The sequence below is a fragment of the Tiliqua scincoides genome, chromosome 15, assembly GCF_035046505.1.
Source record: "Tiliqua scincoides isolate rTilSci1 chromosome 15, rTilSci1.hap2, whole genome shotgun sequence".
NCBI lineage: Eukaryota > Metazoa > Chordata > Lepidosauria > Squamata > Scincidae > Tiliqua > Tiliqua scincoides.
In genome coordinates, this window is record NC_089835.1 from 129,175 (window position 1) to 150,150 (window position 20,976).

Consider the following 20,976-nt stretch of genomic DNA (forward strand, 5'->3'; position numbering starts at 1 on the left):
CTCGGCGTGGCCTGACAACGGCAGGCCCTCGTGGAGGTTTTGGCGAGGGGGCAGCCGGTCGGCACTCTTGCTCTGACCTTTCCTCAGCCTGGTGAAGGAGCCAGCTGGCTCTTCCCCCTCGTAGGTCGCTTTCTCCTCCCGGCCACGTCGGAAGGCCCTGCCTTCTCCAGAAACGTCCACGCAGGACTGAGAGTGGTACCGGGGGCCAGTCGGCAGAAAGGCCTCCTTGTCAAGGCTGGTTGCCGAGGACCACGATGCCGAGGACCTGGAGGCTGAGGAGGCCAAGGTGGAGGACGACGACGAAAGGGGGGAGAAGCGGTCGCTCCGGCTCTCAGGCCACTGCTGGCGGCAGTGGCCGTCCCACAGGGCCACCTCGGAGCCCTCCTTTCCCTCTCGGGCCTGCTGGACCGGCGTGAAGAATTTCTCCATCACCTGGAGTTTCCCAGCAGGCACCTCACCGCCTCCACCTCCAGCACCTTCTCCTTCCCAGTGGACTGGGGAGAATGGACCAGCCTCTTCTTGGGCCTTCTTGTAAGATTTGCGCCGGATGGCCGAGGCACTCATCCTGCATGAAGCAGCCAAGCCAGTCTGCTGCCCAGCCTCTCCCGCTTTCGCCGTTTATTTGACCAGGCAGGCCGGCCCACTGGAGCAGAAGTGGGGAATGCCAATATGATGAGCACTGGAGCATCCGACGGAGCTGCAAGAAGCAGACCGAGTGGTTGGGACAGCTTTTTCCACCCCACTGCTGCCACTTCACATACAGCGGGCAAGAGGCACAACTTTCAGAGACCGCTTCCGTGCCAGTGCTACAGCTGGCAAAGTCGGGCTTCCCAGAGTGAGGCAAAGCACTTTGCCAGATAGTGAGCCAATTGAAAGAGCCTTTGCAGGAACCAAGATCTGAGTAGGTTAAGGCAGATGCAGCTGAGCCTCAGCTGTGAGACACCTTGGACTTCGTGTCTTGCCAGCAGATGTTGCAAGGCCCCACTTGCGCCAACAGTGAGCAGAGCACAAGAAGTCTGATTGCTTTTACTGAAAAAAATGAAAGAAGTTTTATGGTTTGTCAGCATCATATATTCACAAAGATGATCAGAATTAGTGTAAATATTAATTCATCGGTTTGCCTGGCTTTGGCACAAGAGATCCAGAGAACAGGGAAAGGCTGGAGCAGAGGTGCTCAAACTTTTAGCAATGGGACCCACTTTTGAGAATGAGAATCTGTCAGAACCCACCGGAAGTGATGTCATGACCGGAAGTGAGGCAGGAAATTTTTTAACAACCCTAGGCTGCAATCTTACCCGGGAGTCAGTCCCATTCACTGTCATCGTTAAAAGCACATACATAGTAGCCTGCTAAAAGTACAGATTTGTGACATTACCCTAAATGCAGTTACATAGCATAGTAGCATCAAGTTTATTAAAAAATAAAATACACACTGAAATGAATGGGGGACCCGCCTGAAAATGGCTCGCGACCCACAGTTTGAGAAACACTGGCTTAGAGCTAAGATTCCAGTCCAATATACGTTTCCATGGAAGTAAGTCTCCATTGAACTCGGTGAAACATTTATGCAACACAAATATAAATGAGAACTCAATTGGCTTTTTGTGAGTAGCATAACAAAATATTCAGCAATTATGTCTACCTGACTAACATGGAACTGGTGTGATCAGTCTGTTTGTAAAAACACAAGTACATTGTCTATGAAGAAATTAAACTTGTTGTTAATGTTCGGATGATGTTGCTCCTTGAACTTTTTGGCCTTTGTTTCTTTGTTCTTTCTCTGCGCGCAGCACAAGCCTAACAGGCAGGCCGGCGGGCCTGCGCTGGATCCAGCTCTAGTTTGGGGTTGACTGTGACTCAGCCAGGGGCAAGGGGAAACGTTTCCCCTTACCCTGGGAAGAGCCACAGCAGCCCCAATGGGTCTACTTGGACCTGCACCACCTCAGGAGGCTGGCACAGATCCGAGCAGAACAGAGCAGCCAGACACCGCTCCATGCTGCCCAGGAACATGGGTCAGGATTCGGCATAACTTCCATAACTGGGATCTGGCCCCACCTCCCGCTCCCTGGGAACGCCTGCTGCCCACTCTCAACCCCGCCCCCTGGAATGCCTTCCTGCTCCCTCCCCACACACCCCCGACCCCTTCGTCAGTCAAGCTTGGCCAATGCAACCTTACCTCTTGCTGCCACTGCAGAGGCCAGGTCTGGCCTCCAGGGGCCAGCGCATCTCTGTGCGCTGGCACAACTTACACATGAGGAGACACCAATGTGCTTTAAGGCACATTTGCAACCCTCCCAGGGCGCAGTTTGGATTGTGACTTTAAAATGCAATCCTGCATCTGTTACAAGGCCAAACAGCCACTCAAATAAGCAACTCAGAATGACTCGGTACACAAGGATGAAAGTTCACAGGCTTTTATTGAATTGTATACAGTTGGTCCACGGGACTCATGTCCAGAGCATGGACATCGTCTGACAGGTGGGTTTTAACCTTTATACTACACAATCCTTTTGTCTGAAAATCCAGACGTCGCATTTGCTGAAGGTTTGACATCATGAATGGGGCTCAATTTTAATAGGACATAGATATCATACCATTTACATACAAGATGGAAAATAGGTGGGCAACAAGTGAGCAAAACCATTGATTGGCTCTTATTTACATACAGGTGGGGTCTCATCTTAAAACTTTGCCAAAATTACACAATTTCTAAAAGTTTCCAAAATCAGTAGGGTTCACTGTAACATCATTTTATCCAGCACTGACCCTCACTCACATTTATTAGTTTAATCAGGAACCTCTTTGAGAAAATAAGTTTTCATACTATTCCTATTAAGGAGAACACACAAATACTTAAACATGGGTGTGAAGACCTTAATTTGGCAGAACTTCTAACCTTTATTGACTTTTATTCCTTTAAACCCTTCCTAATTACTTATGCTACTCATCTGCATCTTCTCCTGGTTTTAGTATATTTCTTGTGGGCCCTCTTGCTAACCTGTGTAAACCAGAATCTTTTAAACTCCTTTTTAAGAATTTTACCATATAACTATTTACTTTAAGTATACTGGTATTGAGGGCTTTATGACCTTCCTTTTGTGACTGGCTAGCACTTATTAAATTGTCATAAGGCTTCAGCTAGTTTTCTTGTGACCTTTCTACACTCCAGCACAAAACAACCCATATAGTACTCTGCATATGTGATTTCTCTCAACAACTCCTTGCTCTATTTACTTTCAAACACATTATATGTATTAATATTATATAACAATAACTATGACAAAAACAAAAGCACTGCTAATGTTTTATGCAGAGTACAAAGACAGAGCTCTGCCCTAAAGGGCTTACAATCCAGGCAAGCTGTTTTGAGGCAGCTCTCCACCTGCTCCCCGTTCCATCTATTCAAACAAAGACGCTTTCTTTAAGGATGGTCCGCCTATCTTAACTAAATGTTCCAAACTTGTTTCTGCAGGTGTCTGCCAAGAACAGGCCAACTGATAAGAATGTTTGCTAAACTAAAAGTTTCCTAAAATCAAGCAATTTGATTCTTTAAGACTTAATTTTAATTACTATCCTATGTATATATATATTCCATATATGTTGGTTACACTTTAAAAGCAAAGAACAAATATTTATATTTGTTTTTCCTTCTTTTGAAAGCTTAGAAGAATAAACAAGTGACTTTTGGCACCTGGCATGGAGACCTGTGCACCTGCCAGAAGCAGCCCTGCTATCTTTTGTGGCCTTGGTCTCTTTTCTAATCTCTGTGTAGCTTCTATGAAACTAAAAATACTGGTTTTTTCCATCCTGTTCTCTGTGAGACCAACTTACGATGTTTAAAATGACTTTTCTGTGCCTTAATAAAAAATCAGGCAGTTAGCAATGTGGTTTTTCAAGCTGTTTAAGCATTTGTTTCTAAAAATCAAGCAGCTCTCTGCTTATGTATTGTGCATATGCTATAATATTAAACTAATTCTTAATACTCTATTGGCTATCCAGGTCTAGGGTCAAAAGTCACCTTGCCTTACATCCAGGTGCGATTTATTTCACTCTCGTTTGTAAGCTATTTTGAAATGTTCCATTTTGTTCTTAGAACAATGTTTGTTTATTAGTAAACTCACTCATAATAACCAAGGTGTGTGAAAGGAAGTCTTCCTCATCATTAGCCCACTCATAGTTTGCCCTAACCCGGCCTGCAGAACAGCTGCTCCTAAACATGGAGGCTCAATTTTTTTGCACTAAAAATGCAAAACAAGGCCAAAAGGAAAGGCCTTGCCCATCACTCGCGAGCTGACATTTAAGTGCCTTCTAAGAGCAGGGCAGCATTTGATGCAGTTTTGATGAGAGAGTAGAAAAGAAAAAGCTGGGCTCAGTTTCTACCAACTGTTACATAAGTGTGTGCCCAGAAGCACTTTGCTGGTTTCTAGTTCCAAGATGACATTAAAAAAAAATTGAATATTGACCCATTGTGGCATCTGAAAACGAATGCAATGCAGGCATATAATTAGCCGGTAAAGGTATTTTTAGCCATCGCTTGGGCAAAAGCGGGCCGAGCAAAATTCCCCTGGGCTGTTTGTAGGGCATGATGACTTCCATTGCTTCAAGGAAGCACTTCCACTGCCTAGTCCTTCCTAACCCCAAAACACCGCTAGAGCTGGCACAGAAGCCTGTCGCCCAAGTAGGAGCTCCCCCATCTCTGGGTGCCAGAGATGAGGGTGTCCAGCTCAGACTTCAATCACCCTGCAAGCAAGAACACTTCCAAGGTCACGCGTGGCTAAGCCATGCAGCTACTCCTCTGTGACAGAAAGGAAATCAATTGGACCAAAGCCCTGGGCTGATTGAAAGGAGAAATGACTCTCATCGGCTCACTCAGTCCCATTCCCTGCACCCTCTACTGCATAACGCAGGCGCAGCCCTGCCCATGGAATCCACCTGGGATTTTTCTTAAAGGATATTATCCATGTGAAATTCTAGCCTGACTACTTGTAATAGAATTTACCTACAGCCACCCCTTTCTCTAGTTGACTCTTAAAAATGGTGATTGTAAGCTACTTGGGGCAGATTCTGAATTGCATTTTTGAGTTTTCTATAAGTACTGTGGGGGAAAAAATTAAGACTGAATCTTAACTTGAGAATACGAATGTCCAGAAACCAGAAGGGCAGCATTTCAAGATGCCTGGACGTTCTCCAGCAGATCTCACGGGTGACAAATTCTGTAACAGAGATCCTCAACAGGGAAACCGGAGAACCAGTTGACTTAAGGGTTTATAATGTGAAGTGGGGCTGGGGATAAGAATAGGCCCTCAGTCTGGCTGTACTTGTCGTAAGAGGCGACTAAACAGCCACCGGGTAGATGGGACTCCTTAGCCTGGAAAGGCAGCTCATCTGAGAGAAGGAAAACTCTGATCCCAAACCTCCACTGCCTTGTGGCTACATCCAGTTATGGAAAAGGCTTCAACCTCAAGGCAAAATCCGGAGCCGGAGTCCCTGAGGCAGTTCGCGGCTGTACACAGTCACGCTCTGGCAACTCCTGTGATGCCGCTGGAACCAACCGTATTGGCCTCTGCCTTTCCATTGGACCATTTTAGTGATGTGGAGAGGGGGGGTTTGCTGCATGGGTTAGGGTTAGGGTCTATCCTCCATATCTACTTTACCCAGGCTTCGTGGAGAGGACACTCTGTTCCAGAACCACTATTCAGAGCACAATACCAGAGTCTTCCAAGACTGAAGGATGCCAACACACCAACGCGAAGTGGCCAGATCTCCACAGGTTTGAGGGAACAAGGTTTAGTATCCCTCATCTGTTAACAGCTGTTGTGAGAAAGGCACTGCAGACAGCAAGAGGCGGAGAGGGAATGACTTGTTAGGTTTGCAAAGGTGCAAGACGCTCTTGGCAAGATCGCGCAGAAGCCTCACATCATTTCTAAAGGAAAAAAAGCCACCTGCCAAGCTGGGACTGGAGCAAGTCCCCGCTTAAAATTGTCCAAAGGTTCTTAGAAACTGCAGCTTGAAGCAAAACAATTTATAATGAAACCAACATAAACGTCGGCTAATTGAGATACATCAACAGGAGTCCTGTTTCTACCAAATATTTCCAGTCACAAACACCAGCAAACATAAAACCCCAAACATTATGAGCTTTCCAGGCTTGACAAAACCCACGCAGACCTTTGGCGAACGTGCAGACTTCACCCAGGCAGTGGTCCCAGCCAGGAATGGTTTTTTCCTCATCAACGTGAGGCTTTGTCTTCAGGGGCAGTTCAAGAGTTTCCGGTGTCCGAGATGGGCGGCCACCTGCTGTCACCCCTTGTGAAGTGAGCAGGAAGCAGGTAGGTGGAGTGAATGCCTCTATTCCCGCCACGCGCTTGACTTTGAAAAGGAAGAGGCGACTTGCAGGAGAAAAGGGTGACGGGGCAAGCAGTGGGTCCCAAACCTTTTAGCACCAGGACCCACTTTTTAAAATGACACTCTCAGGCCCATCCAACTTTATGATACTTTCTAGACCATCTTTTATTTTATTATTTATTCACTTACGAGCAATATTTGCAAAAAACTCAACCCATTTCTCCCAATGAGGCAGCCCTAATGAGAAGCCTCAAGGCCTGAGGGGCTGTGATGTGGCCCAGCCGGCCCGTCTCCACTACCTGTCAGGGACAGACTTGGGGAAAAAAACACAGCAGAAAGAGATGCTCAAACATTGATCTCCCTGTTGCCACAGGCTTCTAAACTGCAGCTCAGCTCTTTGCAGGGCTCACTGATTTCTGAACGGCTTCAGGTTTAAGGCAATTAGTTATCTGATCTGCCCTCAAGTGGGTTCAAGAAATGCCAGGTTGCATCATAGCCAAGATAAGAAAGAATTCAGGCCCTGGCCCTGCAGCTGAGACTGAACCAGCACACTCTGAACGCAGTCACTGTCTGCTGCCAGTCCATTTGGTGCATGAACGAGTGGCACCGTTTCTTGGATCCTGGCACAAGTGCTGCAGTAATGGTGAGGCACACACTTGACACAGATTTAAAAGTTGTTTATTACTAACACTATGAACAAAAACCACACTGGATGTTTGAAGCACCGTTGCTGGAGTAGCCCAGGAGAGAGAGTCCTCTGCCTAATACAGAATGATCGTGTCAAGTTTTTTACATATTATTCTGGAAAAATGCTGCTGATTCAAACATGCAAGTCCTCCACCAACCTGCCTTCATCACAACCCTCCTCAAATAACATGGGCCAACCAGCTCAAGATGCCCCTCACCCACCTCCAAACACCGTTTCACTGCTATCCAACACCACTAGCCTGGTTACAGGGTAACATGAGTGCACAAAAAATGCCCGTCCCATACAGATTTGCCTATGAGTGTTAGACAGGGGAAAGAGCCTCCTTGTGATGTGGAATTCCAGGGTTCCGGCATTCCAAACCAGACAGAGATTCTTTCCTCAAGTTCAGCATTTGCCTCTTCTGGGCAGAGCAGGGTCATGACAAGCTTAGGTTAATCCTGTACACACAGAAGCTGTCTGTCGTTGGAGAACATCTGAACAGGGCTGAAGATGCATACACCTTAGGAGGAAACTGCTCAAAACCTGCTTATGGAGCAAATAATCAACATGTTCCTTCCAGAGGAGCTATGAAGGAAAGTGACTGACTGGCAGGGAGGCACCCACCTTAATCTGCTGCCTGAGGCCATCACCTCAGTCGGCCTCATGGATGGGCCAGTCCCAATGGCTGCTTCGTTTAAAGAGCAATATGTAGAGAGAGCAAACTGCTACAGCCCTTCTATAGCAGTGGTTCCCAAACTTTACTCAAAGGGAAGGGAACAACTGTATGCGGGAGCCAGCAAGGGCACTTCTGGGTTCACGCAGCTGCCAACTAGGTAAAAAATGAGGGTTTTGGGACTTGCCTGTGGCAGATGAGAACCCTGATGGCAGTGAGAACCCCGGTTTTGGGGCCTTTCCAGCTGCCACCACAGACGGGCACATCCCCAAACCCCTTATTTTACTTAGTCGGTGGTGGTGCAAACATAGAAGTGCTGCCACCAACATCATGTCACTCCCCTTAAGAGGGAAAATCATGTTTCCTGCTTCCCTGGGACTCCCAGGTTGGGAACCACAGCTCTGCAGTTCCTTGTGAAGGTGCACCGCAAAACAGAGATACATGGAAAAGTTAAGGCTGCCACCCTGTACACACTTGCTGAGGAGTTAATCCCATTGAACTAAAAGGGACTTACTGCTCATGTAGAGAATCCAAGGATTATATGGGAAACAGCTTCATGCAAGTTCTCTCATCCAAATGATTCTTACATCACCACTGCCTACTTAATAACTTGCACCCATTTTTTTCCCACCTACCATAAACCCAAAGCAGCTTCACAATTAAAACAGAACCAGTATAAAGAAGCTACAGGGATCTCTCAGTTTCTGGTAACATTTCATAGCATGAAAAAAAAGTTGACACCAGCTCCCTTCAAGAAAGTTCACGTCAAAGGAAAAAAGCAAGCATCGATATTGAATGCCTAGAAGTCTGAGTGTTGGCCAACACTGAACAGTGAAACTGGACATTCTTTACCTGCCAGCCACGAAAAAAGGTAAGGTCCAAGTCACTTTTTATTAGAAAATTAAAACACGCACAGCATAAGCAAAATGCCCTACAGGGTTGCAGGCAGTTAATGCAGATTTAACTTTCGAATTCTCCATCTGCTATTTAGCAAACTCAGGCCTCTAGCCAGACATTCACGATGTCTCTCTCACCCTGCACAATGGCTTTCACGTGACACACACCAAGAGACTCGTGGAACTAGGAAGCTGGATCTGCACAACGTCTGGGTTGGCTTCTGAACCATACACAAAGTTTGTCAGCAAAGCCACCCGAAAGGAAAGGGGTTTACTCTTTTCAGGTTCTGGGATCTGGCCAAGGCCCTCGTGGCCAGACTGGATGTACGAAGAGCACTCAAGCGACAGGCTCCCATCACTCCACCAGGAGGTTGAATCTCTCGGCTTCTGCAAACTCGGCATTCATCTGAGCCGCCCACTGATCCAGCTCGGATTTCTGGAAAGGCAAGAAGAGACTCATCAGCGAGAAGGGCAGCCCCTTCTTGGTGGGTGCCAGAACACAATGGTCCAAAGTGGCAGACAAGGGTGGGAGGAGGGCAAGAACCAGGGAAGGCAAGAGCACGGCAAGGGCTGTGGCGGCACTAGGGAGACTCAATTCTGCATCCTTTTTGTGAATTGGTGCCTACAAGTAACAACCCCTGCTAATCAATGCCTACAGTCACCTGCTTATCCAATGCCCTGGTGGCCACACACTCTGGGTGTTTACAACAATGGCTACAGCAGCCAAGCACCAGAACATCAGGACTGGAGCCAGGCCTGCAGCCTTCAATATCAGCAACATCTTGCCTCCCCCCCACAATCCTTTCTTGTCACGTAGAGCCACTTCCCAGGAGAGCAGCTGCGAGGGGCCGTAACAACTGCAGCTCAGTGGCCCTGAAATCCCCCCCCCCCCCCGCTGCAGTCACCAGTTTTTCCTTCTGGCCAATTTCAAGGGGGTTAGATCAAGCCCGGCGCAGTCTTAAGAACGAACAGCAGTAGCTCCTGTGGCGCACGGCCCCCCTGAAATCTTTTCAGCTTCTGCACTCCCCCACCACTGCCTCCACAGCACATGCTCTCCCTCTTCCTCTCTATGAACAGAGGCACCTGTTTGTTCTTCCAGCTCAATCTTCTTGTGCTTGTAGCCTGGACGACACCCAGAGCAGCAGCTCAAATAATGCGGGGGAAGCGGTGGCCGGCAACCCCACAACTTAACAACCAACAGCAAGAAGCAGCAGGCAGATGAGACCAGGGCAAAAAGACACACAAAATGGCTTTATGCACATGTCAAGCCTTCTGTTCCAACTGGCACTGGGCTTCTTTCTACAGCAGTGATTGAGGTGCTGTCTGGTGGCACACATGGCACCCCCAGACTCCCGCCACCTGGTAGCAAGACCAGCAATGCAATGCAACAGGCAGCTGTAGGAGGCTTGGCCCATGGGGCAGCGCTCCAGAGCATGCTTTTGGCATGCTCGAAAAGCCATCCTGTCTGCCCTAAGCCTCTTAGTGGTGCTTGTCGCGTTGCCTCTGGTCTCCCAATCCAGGACTAACTGATGATGACATTGAGAGCGCTGCTCTAGAGAACACCAAAGGAGGAGCAGGGACGGGACGGGACGGGTGGACTGCGCCTGGAACTCTCCGAGACAGCGGTTCTCAAACGTTCTCGCACCGGGACCCACTTTTAGAAGGGGAATCTGTCAGGGCCCACTGAAAGCGATGTCGTTAACCTGGAAGCAATGCCATGGATGCAGGCTTCAAACCTAAGCCACAATCAGCCAAAGGTCCCATTACACAACATGCTTGCGCTGTTATTTTGTTTTGCTCGGAATTCAAACGTTCCTGCTCGGAAGTCGAAGGAGAAGGCAGACTTAGATCCTCCTCCAAACACACAGCTTCCCCCCTTTCCAGCATTCCCCCTTCCCACCTATTCAGGGCAAAGCAGCAGGCCTCTCTCCCACCGGGAGTCCACTCTGCCCAGCAGCTCCGTACCCTGTACTTTCAACTCTGTATTTTCGGTCACCGTTAAAATTGGCTCATGACCTACCTAGTGAGTCCCAACCCACAGTTTGAGAAACACTGCTCTGAAATGTTCCATATTCGTTTGCGCAGCAATCCCGAGCGCCACCTTGTAAGGAAGATAAGCACTGCCCCTAGGTATCTGGACAGGGGAGTGGGCTGGGGCCAAGAGAGCCCCTTCCTGAGAAGGTGAGGCAGAAGCGAAAGGTGAACCCAGACCTTCTCCATCTGGAGCTTATAAGAGGCACTACCCTCCCCGGGTCCAGCGGTCCCCAGCATTCCAGCCAACTTTTCCGTTCCCTCAGCTGAGCTGCCTGCAGCACTTACGTCGAACTGCGGCACTTTCTTCTTCCGCCGCTTCTCTCTGCAGAAGGCGATGCCTGGGATGTTGGTGTCTGGCTCCTGGAGAGCGTCAGGCTCCCCGGCCGTCTCCGCTACCTTCAGGGGGGCATTTGCATTCACGGGAGACACCCCAGCCACCTCATCGGAAAGCAGGAGCTTCTCAAAGCCAAAGAGGGTATGCCTCTTGCCCGGGCCGCGATCAGGTGTCGAGGTGTCTGCCAGGCTGTAGCCGGGAGACCGGGAGCTCTCCAGGAAGCTGTGGGCCAAGGAGATCTCCAGGCGGCTGTAGGACCGGCGCACTCTCTTCGCCATGGCCAGGTCCCGCTGATCGTCTGGTGCGGGTTCGCACCTGTTGACACTGACTGGAGACAGAACGGTGGTCCCTCCCCGGAAGTCCCCTGCTGCAGGCTCCAAGGAAGGGCAGTGCAGAGGGACAGGCTCCAGTTTTGTTCCGGCATCACCTGCACTGGGACTTTTGGACTCTGTGGCTCTTGCAGGGATGTTCTCCTTATCTTCTTTCGAGATCTGCAAGAGTGGAAATGCCAGCCTGTGAATCAACAGCAGCAGCATTCGAGGAGTCTGCAAGGCCCCGTCCACAGCAATAACATTGTTCTCCTTTTCATCCTACCCTTCATTCAGGGATCTCAGAATGGTGTACATGGCTCCTCCCCTCCTGTTGTTCTTAAGAACAGCCCCGCTGGATCAGGCCATAGGCCCATCCAGTCCAGCTTCCTGTATCTCACAGCAGCCCACCAAATGCCCCAGGGAGCACACCAAATAACGAGAGACCTGCATCCTGGTGCCCTCCCTTGCATTCTTACAACAACCCTGTGAGGTAGGCAAAGCTGAGAGAGAGTGACTGGCCCAAGATCACCCAAGGAGCTTCATGTCTTGGTGGGGGTTTGAATCTGGATCTTCAAGTCTGTCTAACTCCTGAACCACGACTTTGTCCTGGCTCTCAATTAATCACAGCTTTATTCGTTAATAACAGACCTTTGTGTTCATGCTTATGTTATGCAACTGTGCAAAGGGCTTCGCATTCATTGCCTGGATGGGCAAGCCATCTTCCGTGCTGCCAGGAATAACAGCACACATGACATGGCCTTGGCTACACCAACTCCAAGATTTTGCATGGGAGGGTGTATTTCCTGGTTTTGCCTGGAGAGGCTGCCAGGGATAGAATCTGGGCCTTTCTGTGTGCAAAACGGGGTCTCTTTCACTGAGTCGCTGCTCCCTCCCCCGTGTTCTTCACTGACAGCTGCACAATTCAAACCCAGAGCCTGATTAACAGATACAACCTGCTTATTGCTACAAAATAAGGCAAGGACCTCAGGGGTGTGTCCTCTGATCCTTCTGAAAAGTGTTCCAAGATGGCCAAACATCTGTGTCTGCAAGAATGACTAGCAGTAACCTACCATAACAAGCAATCCTGAAGGGGACAACGTTCAGCGGTCAACAGCCCCAGTCAATAGCCCTTGTGTTTCCAGTTGCAAGCAAATGGGAGGCAGTTGGGCTGGGAAAGACCTGCCTGCCTAGTTTTGAAACCGGAGCAGCTTTTAGGCTTTTGTGGGCTTCCCAAAGCATGCCTGCCACCTTGCTGAGTGCACAGGCTACTGCAGCAAGATCCTAACAGCCAGGCCATGGTCAGAGCGGCTTCCTTCTGCAGCTAAGCAGCTCCCAGTCTTATCGAACGAGACACCACTTGGGAATCCCATAAAAAATCACCTTGAATTCCATCACTGTCATTTAATATTTGTGTTTCACATGCATTAACTTGTGGAAATTTTTTACACCACTATTTATACGAATTTTTACCACAACTGTTAAGCATAAATGCTCATGCCCCTATTCCAGCAAGCGAAGACTAAAGCAAGAGAAAGTGGCATCACTAAAAGAGGGCCGGGGGAGTCAACTTCCCCAGGCTCCATGAGTCAACAACCGGTGGCAGCAAGACGGTGCCAGCCAGCATGCAATCCTGCCCAACAGCCACCACAAAAAAAAATTTTCTTTGTAAAGGCAGCAGCAGCGAATACAGCCACTTGTTGCTCCTTGCTCTGAGGGGCTTGTGGGGGAAATGCAGATGTGACGTCACACCTGAAAATGATATCACTTCAGGGGCATTGCTTTGAGCTTGGCCCTGGGCTCCAAGATAGATAACTACACCACTAAGCAGCGCACCTGAGGCACCAAGTTTGCTCACGGCAAAGGCGGAGTTTTGGATCAGGGAAGTCAGGAGTTTTAGCGTAGCTTTTTAGTTACTGAAGACTGACAGGAAAGTAACACTGGAAAAAATTCAGGTCTGAAACCCACCTCCTCCCAAAGGCTCCAGGCAGAACACAAAACAAGATGTCTTCAAATTCAAGATGCACACGAATTTTCTCCACACTTTTTCTCCAGAAACCAGGGGGCAGGCACAATGCTCTGGAAAACCACTCAGGCCACAGTGACCTCTGGCTCTGGGAAGCGAATGGTGGTGGCAACAGACAGACAAAGGGTGCCCCTGTTCCCCACTGCTGCTTCCAACTACAGGTTGGAAGGTTTAACAACAGCCTTTTGAGGCTTGTCTGCAAAGCTTCACAGAGAAGCTGTTGCTGGAGCCATTTACTAGGAGGTGGAGAGCCCAGGCTCTTCTTGTGGCTGCCACATTGAAAAGACAACCTTTTCTGGATGGTGAAGCTGTTTGGGACGATCCAGGTTCAAATTCCCACTCAGCCATGAAGCTTTCAGGGTGACCTTGGGCCAGTCACCATCTCGCAGCCTCACCTACCTTGCAGGATTGTTGTGAGAAGAAAAGGAGCAGAGAAACCCTGAGCTCCTTAGAGGAAGGACAGAATAAAAGAACGTGAAAAATAACTTTTGAACACATCCTTGAAGGATACCGAGGGAGGTGGTGGCCTCTCTCTCACTGGAGATCTTCAAGCAGAAACTGGACAGGCACCTGCTGGAGTTGCCCAAGGAGAATTTCCTGCTACTGGCAGGGGATTGTACTAGATGACCTTGTGGTCCCTTCCAACTGTAGGACTCTATGAAGTGACTGCTGGGATGCTCAAAGCAGAAGCCTGCTGGGGCTGCTGCCGCCACTTACCCGGGGACTCCGGCGGGGGGTGACGGTGGTCTCCTTTGCCTGATTTGGAAAGAAGAAGGAAAAAGGTTCAGACAAAACCCACAAATGAATCTCAGCAACCAAAGAGACCACAGAGCTGATGGGGGAGGAGCCCTCCAGGTGCTCTGGCCGCAGGCCTTCTCTCAGGGGCCGGCACAGCAGACTTCACGGAACTCGCTTGGCTTGAGGGCAGATGGCCAGTTTGCACAGCCGCGCCGCAGCACCCAGACAGGCCTGCAGCGTCCACAGAGAGCTCACTGCCCTGCGGAGGAGGCCGGGAAGCCCGGACAGCCTCGCCTACCTGCCGACCGCGGGGCACGATCTTCTTCAGGGTTATCGGCCGCATCGCAAACGGAGCCGGACGCTGCAGGAAGAAACGGGAAGCGCCGCAAGTGAGCCGGGAAAGGAACCCCGGCAGGGCTCTGCTCCTCGGGCCGTCCCAGCCCCGGCGGGCGCGAGCCGCGTGTTGCAGGCGAGGCGCCACAGAGAAGCGGCAGGCAGCCCTCCCGGCCCGCGGCAAGGACCCCGCCCTGCACCCAGCCGGCTGCCGTGCCCGCCGCGCAGGAGGGTCGGCGGAGGAAACGCACCGGACTGCCCCGCGCCCTGCTGGCTCCCGAGCGCGGCTTCCCCGGGGACACGGGCTGCGCGGCAGGAGACGCCGCCTTCCGCTCGGACCTGCGCCTCGGAGGGGCGGCGGCTGCACCTGCGGGAGAAGGAGGGCTTCAGGGAGCGGCAGCGCCTGGCCCGGCCCGGCCGCAGGAGCGGCCCCGGCGCGGGCGGGAGGCCGGCCTCTCTCTGGCCTCGGGCGGCGCAGCCCCGAGCTCGGCCCAGCGCGCCTTCCGCCCCCGCGCCTGGACGCGGCCAGGCCTCCGTGCGGGGAGCGGCCGGGGAGGCCGCAGGCCCTCTGCACGCGCTCAGGGGAGCGCCGCGGCTGGCGCAGAGGGCACTCTGCACGCGCTCGGAGGACCCACCCGCGCGCGCCTCCCCGGCCGAGCGCGCCCTCCGAGGGCGGCCGCCGCCTCCCGCCATGGCGCGCCTCCTCCGCGGCTCCGTTGAAATCGCCCGCCGGCGCCGCCCGGAAGTGACGCGGCCGTTTCCGGGCGCCATCTTGGGAGGGGCGGAGGGCGCAGCGACGTCATCGGGGCGCGCCGCTCGCGGAAGGGACGTGGCGGCGGAGGGAAGGGGTCGGGCGCCTGGGCGAGGGGCGTCCCGGGGCGGGCCAGGGCAGGGGCGCGGAGGCCTCGGGAGCAGCTGTCGCCGGGAGCGCGGCTCGGAGGCCTGCGCGGGAGCCGGGGAAGCTCCGCGGCCGCTGGAGGGACCGGGAGGCCGCGGCCCCGCGCTCGCCGGCCGGCCATGGGGCTGTGCAAGTGCCCCAAGAGGAGGGTGACGAACCTCTTCTGCTTCGAGCACCGCGTCAACGTCTGCGAGAACTGCCTCGTCGCCGCGCACGCCAAGGTGGGGCCGGCCGGGGCTGGGCTGGGCGGGGGGCGCTCCCTGGCCCGGGGGGGCGAGGAGGGGGCTCGGGACTGCCGCCTCCTTCCCGCCCCCACTGACCCTGCCCGCCTGCCTCCGCAGTGCGTCGTCCAGTCCTACCTGCAGTGGCTCCAGGACAGCGACTACAGCCCCCACTGCCGCCTCTGCCAGACGCTGCTCTCCGCCGGGGAGACCGTGCGGCTCGTCTGCTACGGTCAGTGGCGCTCTTTCGTCTGGGGCGGGGGGCAGTCCCGGCGGTGTGCGACGGTCCCTCTGGCGCTGGGCCCGCTGCGTCTGGAGCTGGGGCCTTCTGCAAGCGCTGCGCGGCCTGCACAGTCGCCAGCCAGCTCCCTGCACAGATTGTGGCAGCCCTGCTGGACGTGCTGACCTGCAGCGTCGGGGACGATGAGCTCAGGCACGGCTGTTCCGCCTTGAGAAGAACAGCGAGGGGAGGGCCAGAAGCTTGCTCTGTTCGAACGCAGAATCCGACGGGTGGGTGTCAGCCCTCCGGGCTGCTGCTTGCAGGTGAAGCTTGTGTGCTGCGCACATCACCTGGGAGGGGCCGCCCTAAAGAGGGACTTCTGAGCAGACACGCATCCGACTGTGCTGTTGGCGTGTCTTCTAAAAACTGTACTTGAGGAATTAGAGAAACACAGAGAGCTGTGACAATAATAAAAAGTGCATTTTTAAAAACAGCATTGAGCGCGTGTCTCAGTGTGATGTGCTTTCAGTTAAAAGTCTGCTGAAGCGAGTGGGCTTCCCCCACCTTGGAAATCTCAAAAGATTAAGAGCCACAGTGGGGGGATCAGTCCCATCTTGGCACCTTCAGGGGCACTTTTTCCCCAGACACTACCCCAGTGACCCCTTTCGCCTCTCCAACAGATCTCTTTCATTGGTCCTGCCTCAACGAGATGGCCAGCCAGCTGCCAAAGAACACCGCCCCTGCAGGCTACCAGTGCCCCAGCTGCCTGGGCCCCGTCTTCCCCCCAGCCAATCTGGTCAGTCCAGTGGCTTCTGTGCTGCGAGAGAAGCTGTCGACGGTCAACTGGGCTCGGGCCGGGCTCGGGCTTCCACTGGTAAGCCACTGAGTTTCTTAGCTCTGTACAGGGGAGCCCTAATGGCAAAAATTAAATTGTGCAGTGCAAGCTGTCTTTCGTAAGGCAAATAAATCCCACTAGTTCATGGGGGGCCTTTTGTCAAACTAACATGTCTTAGATCAGACTATCCGCTGCAGGGACTGGGTGAGTCTCCAATATGGAGCAGCCTGTCCTGCTTCTCTCTTCTCAGTCTTCCAATTAATTTAATTTTGTCCCTCTCTCTTTTGTCTGCTGTTGGGTGCTTTCTTTTTAGCTCTCTCATTTTCTCTCTCCCTTGTCACAAATGCAGCCTTAAGCTGTAATCCCAGTAGTTTCTTGTGTGCATATTGCAATTGCTTGTCCTTTCCTCCTCCTCCAGGTTTCAGGGCAGGAAGTGTGCATTCCAGTGTGTAGTGACACCTCTCTAGGAATCCTGCTTCTCGTAGCCCTTAGGCTCTCCAGGAACCACAGCATTTGGGGGGCTTCCTGAGAAGCATGCACAGGCAGTGTTTTGGTTCAAGGATGTTTGTGCTGTTCTAAAGGAAGGCAAAAAGAAATCCCCACAAGGATAAAGGTCTTCTTTTTCCTTATCCAGCACCATTAACTGTTCCTCCTTCATCCCATTCAGGTTGATGAAACAGAGACGGTCCAGGACATGGATTCTCATGATGCCACAGACTATACTGATTGGTCCAGCTTCACCCGTGAGTGTTACCCTGAGTGGGAAGGGCTAATAAGTATGCAGAAGGCAAAAGCTTCACTCCCTGGCTATTGGAAGTGCAAACTTGGGGGAGCGGCTGCCCTTCCACAGCAGCTTCTTGTGCTTTGTTACATGGACCCCCATGTCTTTCAGAGCTACAGACTTGATCTAAGAGAAACCTGTGAGCTGCAGTCTGGGCTCTGTACCTTGCACACAATTTCACTTGCCATGGTGATGAACAACCCATATTCTCTTACAAGCATTGCAGCCTCTGCTCTCTCTCTGAGCTCGGCGCTAGGAAGGATGGCTAGCCATTCTCCTCGCAAGAACACTTTGCATCTCAGGCCCTCTGAGAAGCACTTTGAAGGCACAGCCCACTGGAGAGGATCCTGGTGATGAGAAATGTTTTGGGTGACTCCTGAGGACCAAGAGGTTGACTTCTGCTGGAGAACGTTTGAGTGAAAGAGCACACTCCCCAACCTGAAACTTTTTTCCTCCCTCTCACTTCCAAATCCAGACCTTGATTCAGAGGAGGCTGCCCAGCAGAGCTCCCTGTCCACCTTCACCTACAGCCCAAGCTCCAGCCTCCCCTCCTCCCAGCAGCAGCAAAGCCTGAACAACGTTGAGGTCCCAGAGCAGCACACGGTGATCAGCATGAACACCTTGGGAGGGGACCCCGTCACCATCAATGCAGGTATTTTTCAGTGGGAGAAGGGAATGGCCAAGTTGTCCTTGGACAGGGTTGGAGCTGAGAAGCAGCACAAGGCACCCAGTGTCCTTTTTTCTCCTTCTGCATGTGGCTCCTTCAGGGGTAAGGAGCAGATCCACTGCAGCTTCAGAAGAATGAGGAAGTGAGCACTAAGCAACTGGGCTTCAGAAGTGATCGGTGGGAGAAGGTGCTTGGTTGGAGAGAACCACCTGGGCATTGAAAAGAGAGAGGCTGGCCTGCCTCGCCTGCAGCTTGCCTTTTCTGAGGCAGGCAGGATCTGTGCCTCTTCTGCGCCAGCCCTGGGAAGGAGGGCAGGTAGCAGCTGCATCCCCTGTGATGCTGCAGTCTCTGACTCCACACTCACAGGGATAAGGATGAGGTGTGCCTGGCGCCCTCTTGAGGCCTGGCATTGGCATGAATTTTGGCCAGTCTGGCGCACCTGTCTCCAAGCAGAGCACATGCATTTTGGGGTGGGGGGCTGCGCTTCAGTTCCTCCCCTCCTAAGGTTCATTCATCCACTCCTTGCGCCACAGCCTCCTCACCACGGAAAGTTTACGACACCCGAGAAGGTGGAGGTGGCCGAGCTCCTGATACGCACGTGGACTTTGATGACGACAAATACCGCCGCCGACCCGCGCTTGGCTGGCTCGCCCAGTTGCTGAAGTGAGTGGTAGAACGGATTGTCAAGCATGTTGCCGTGGGGGCCTCCCACACTGGGGCGCATGTGCACATCTCCCACTCTTGCCTAGCTGGCTGCTTCACCTCGGTCTGCCGCGCTCTTGTGTCCTCTGTGCAAAATGTTTCTCTATTGGCTTTCTGTGTTCTTTATCAAGTATCTCTACATATGTGATAAGTCATGCACAATATTGCTGCGTGGCTTTTATCTGGCCATTGCAGAGGCTGCAGTGCTTTGGGGGCAGTTGACATGAGAGCGGGGTGAGGGAGAGCAGGGGTGTGCGGGGTGTAAGCAGATGGTGGGGGAGGAAGCTGTGCCAGAGGAATGCACAGTGAAGGCCTCCCACCCCCTCCTTTTGCTGCTTGAGGTTTTGGTCAACGCTGTCTTCTCGTTTTCAAACTTTATAGTGGGATCCTGAGACTTAGAAATCTGCTGCTTTCAAATGAAGCAGAAATAGATTGTAGAGTTGGAACAGACCTCCACCCCTCCCCCGTTAGATGCAGGACGTCCAAGTCTGGAGCATCCCCACCAGCTGGCTCTGCTCTCTGCTTGAAGGACCTGCAGTGAGGGAGGCCCCCCCCCCGCTCAGTGGAATGTTGACTGTTCCGTGACTTTACAGCAGCTCAGCCAGTGACCAGAAATAGTTCACAAGCAAGCGGCCTGTGCCGAGTCTCTGCTCAGGGGCGAATTCGTGCTCCTGTTGACCCCATTCCTCCCTGCCTGCCTGCAGGAACCGCTTCAGCGCCAGGAAGCAGCCGCGCTCCTTGATGCAGAGATTCCTCATCCTCCTCCTGATTGGTGGGATCGGCTTCCTCACCCTCATCATCATCATGATGAAGCTGGGCCGGGCCTCGGCCGACAACGACCCCAACCTGGACCCCATGTTCAACCCGCACATCCGGGTTGGGCAGGAATGAATGGGGCGGGCCGTCCCCGCTCCTGCCGCCAGGCGCCCGACTCTCCTTCTGGCTTGGGGAAGAGCCTTGCTGGGAAAGCGAGGGTTGCAAAGCCTCGAGGATGGAACTCTGGGGGAAGGGACAGCCTCCTTCCTTCTCCCCTCCCACGGCTGGAAACTGCACTGAGATGCACAAACAGGCAGTGGGGCCCAGCAGGCACCCAGACAGCAGCAGAGGATGGCTGCTGGTGGGACTCGGCAGGGGAGGCATCTGCTTGAAGTGTGACTTTGACATCACTACAGAGAACTGCTCGGGGGTCCGGATCTGGTGTTCTGTTTGCTTCTCAGCGGAGCCCTCGGCTGTTTTGTTCACCGGGGTCTCCATCTCCTGGAGGGAAATGACTGTTGCTGGGTCAGGCACTCCCCCCTTATGTTGGTCTTCTGCAGGAGAGACTGAACGGTTTTGCAGATGTAACTCGTGTGTGGTGCTGCTTGCTCTCCACCCTTCTGCTTCACATTAAAAGATGGGACCAGCACAGGGAGTCTTCTTTTCTGCTCCCCTCATGTGGGAGGCGTTCGAAGGGGGGCTGCCCTCCTGGAAGGTGAGCAGGACGGTGCCCCTGCCTGCCTGGCTTGTGCTCTCCCCCCTGGAGGCAGCGCCCTCGGCCTCCCCTGGCCTCCTGTCTACTGGGTGAGCACCTGTTTTGTGCCTGGGGGGGGGGGGGAGGACTGCTGCCTGCAAGGCCCTCCTGAGGGTTCCTGGGGCTGCAGCCTGGAGGCAGCGCAGGACAGGCTGGTTCCACCTGGTGCGGCTGTCTGGGCCTGGAGTGCTGGGCAGTCCAGCTGCTGGTGCGAGGGAGGCGGTGGGACCGTGTGGCAGTGGTGCGCTGGGAGGGCTGGGCTGGGTGGGGTGGACCTGCCTTAGGTTGGGTTGGGTTGGGGCAGGTGGAGAGGAGTCCGAGGACACCGCAGTGTCCCTCCCAGCAGCTGCATGTGGAGCCCCAGAAAGCAAAGGGTGGCCACGTGATGAGTCGCTGCCCCTGAACCTGGAGTATTGTGTCCAGTTCTGGTCGCCGCATCACAAAAAAGACACAGTGGAAATGGAAAAGGTGCAAAAGAGAGCGACTAAGATTATTACTGGGCTGGGGCACCTTCCTTACAAGGAAAGGCTACGGTGTTTGGGCCTCTTCAGCCTAGAAAAGAGACGCCTGAGGGGGGACATGTTTGAGACATACAAAATTACGCAGGAAATGGACAGGGAGATGCTCTTTACACTCGTGAGAGTGTAACACCAGAACCAGGGGACATCCACTAAAATTGAGTGTTGGGAGGGTTAGGACAGACGAAAGAAAAGATGTCTTTCCTCAGTGTGTGGTCGGTCTGTGGAACTCCTTGCCACAGGATGTGG

At 52.8% G+C, this 20,976-nt stretch overlaps 2 protein-coding genes across 2 annotated transcripts; one reads left to right on the top strand and one right to left on the bottom strand.

The window, feature by feature from the left end:
• Nucleotides 1-6,962: 6,962 nt before the first annotated feature.
• CDCA5 (cell division cycle associated 5) lies at nt 6,963-15,068 on the bottom strand. The gene is made up of 6 exons (XM_066610410.1): nt 15,011-15,068; nt 14,627-14,742; nt 14,341-14,403; nt 14,022-14,060; nt 10,922-11,461; nt 6,963-9,038 (listed from the first exon to the last, which is right to left on the bottom strand). The coding sequence occupies exons 1-6, from the start codon at nt 15,066-15,068 to the stop codon at nt 8,958-8,960; spliced, it is 897 nt and encodes a 298-aa protein (XP_066466507.1). The 3' UTR covers nt 6,963-8,957.
• Nucleotides 15,069-15,230: 162 nt separating this feature from the next.
• On the top strand, nt 15,231-20,104 carry ZFPL1 (zinc finger protein like 1). The gene is made up of 7 exons (XM_066610288.1): nt 15,231-15,494; nt 15,615-15,726; nt 16,395-16,588; nt 17,217-17,292; nt 17,806-17,982; nt 18,531-18,660; nt 19,404-20,104. Exons 1-7 carry the CDS (start codon nt 15,393-15,395, stop codon nt 19,588-19,590), a joined length of 978 nt encoding a protein of 325 aa, XP_066466385.1. The 5' UTR covers nt 15,231-15,392; the 3' UTR covers nt 19,591-20,104.
• The last annotated feature ends 872 nt before the right edge of the window (nt 20,105-20,976 follow it).

What these genes read in the sequence shown, in the direction of transcription:
- CDCA5 (XM_066610410.1), bottom strand. Translation starts at nt 15,068, where the DNA reads ATGGCGGGAGGCGGCGGCCGCCCTCGGAGGGCGCGCTCGGCCGGGGAG. An exon ending in GCAGGGCGCGGGGCAGTCCG is followed by an intron (nt 14,404 to 14,626) that starts GTGCGTTTCCTC and finishes TTCTTCCTGCAG; the next exon opens with CGTCCGGCTCCGTTTGCGAT. An exon ending in CCCCCCGCCGGAGTCCCCGG is followed by an intron (nt 11,462 to 14,021) that starts GTAAGTGGCGGC and finishes CCACTCTTGCAG; the next exon opens with ATCTCGAAAGAAGATAAGGA.
- ZFPL1 (XM_066610288.1), top strand. Translation starts at nt 15,393, where the DNA reads ATGGGGCTGTGCAAGTGCCCCAAGAGGAGGGTGACGAACCTCTTCTGC. An exon ending in CGTGCGGCTCGTCTGCTACG is followed by an intron (nt 15,727 to 16,394) that starts GTCAGTGGCGCT and finishes CCTCTCCAACAG; the next exon opens with ATCTCTTTCATTGGTCCTGC. An exon ending in CCGGGCTCGGGCTTCCACTG is followed by an intron (nt 16,589 to 17,216) that starts GTAAGCCACTGA and finishes CATCCCATTCAG; the next exon opens with GTTGATGAAACAGAGACGGT.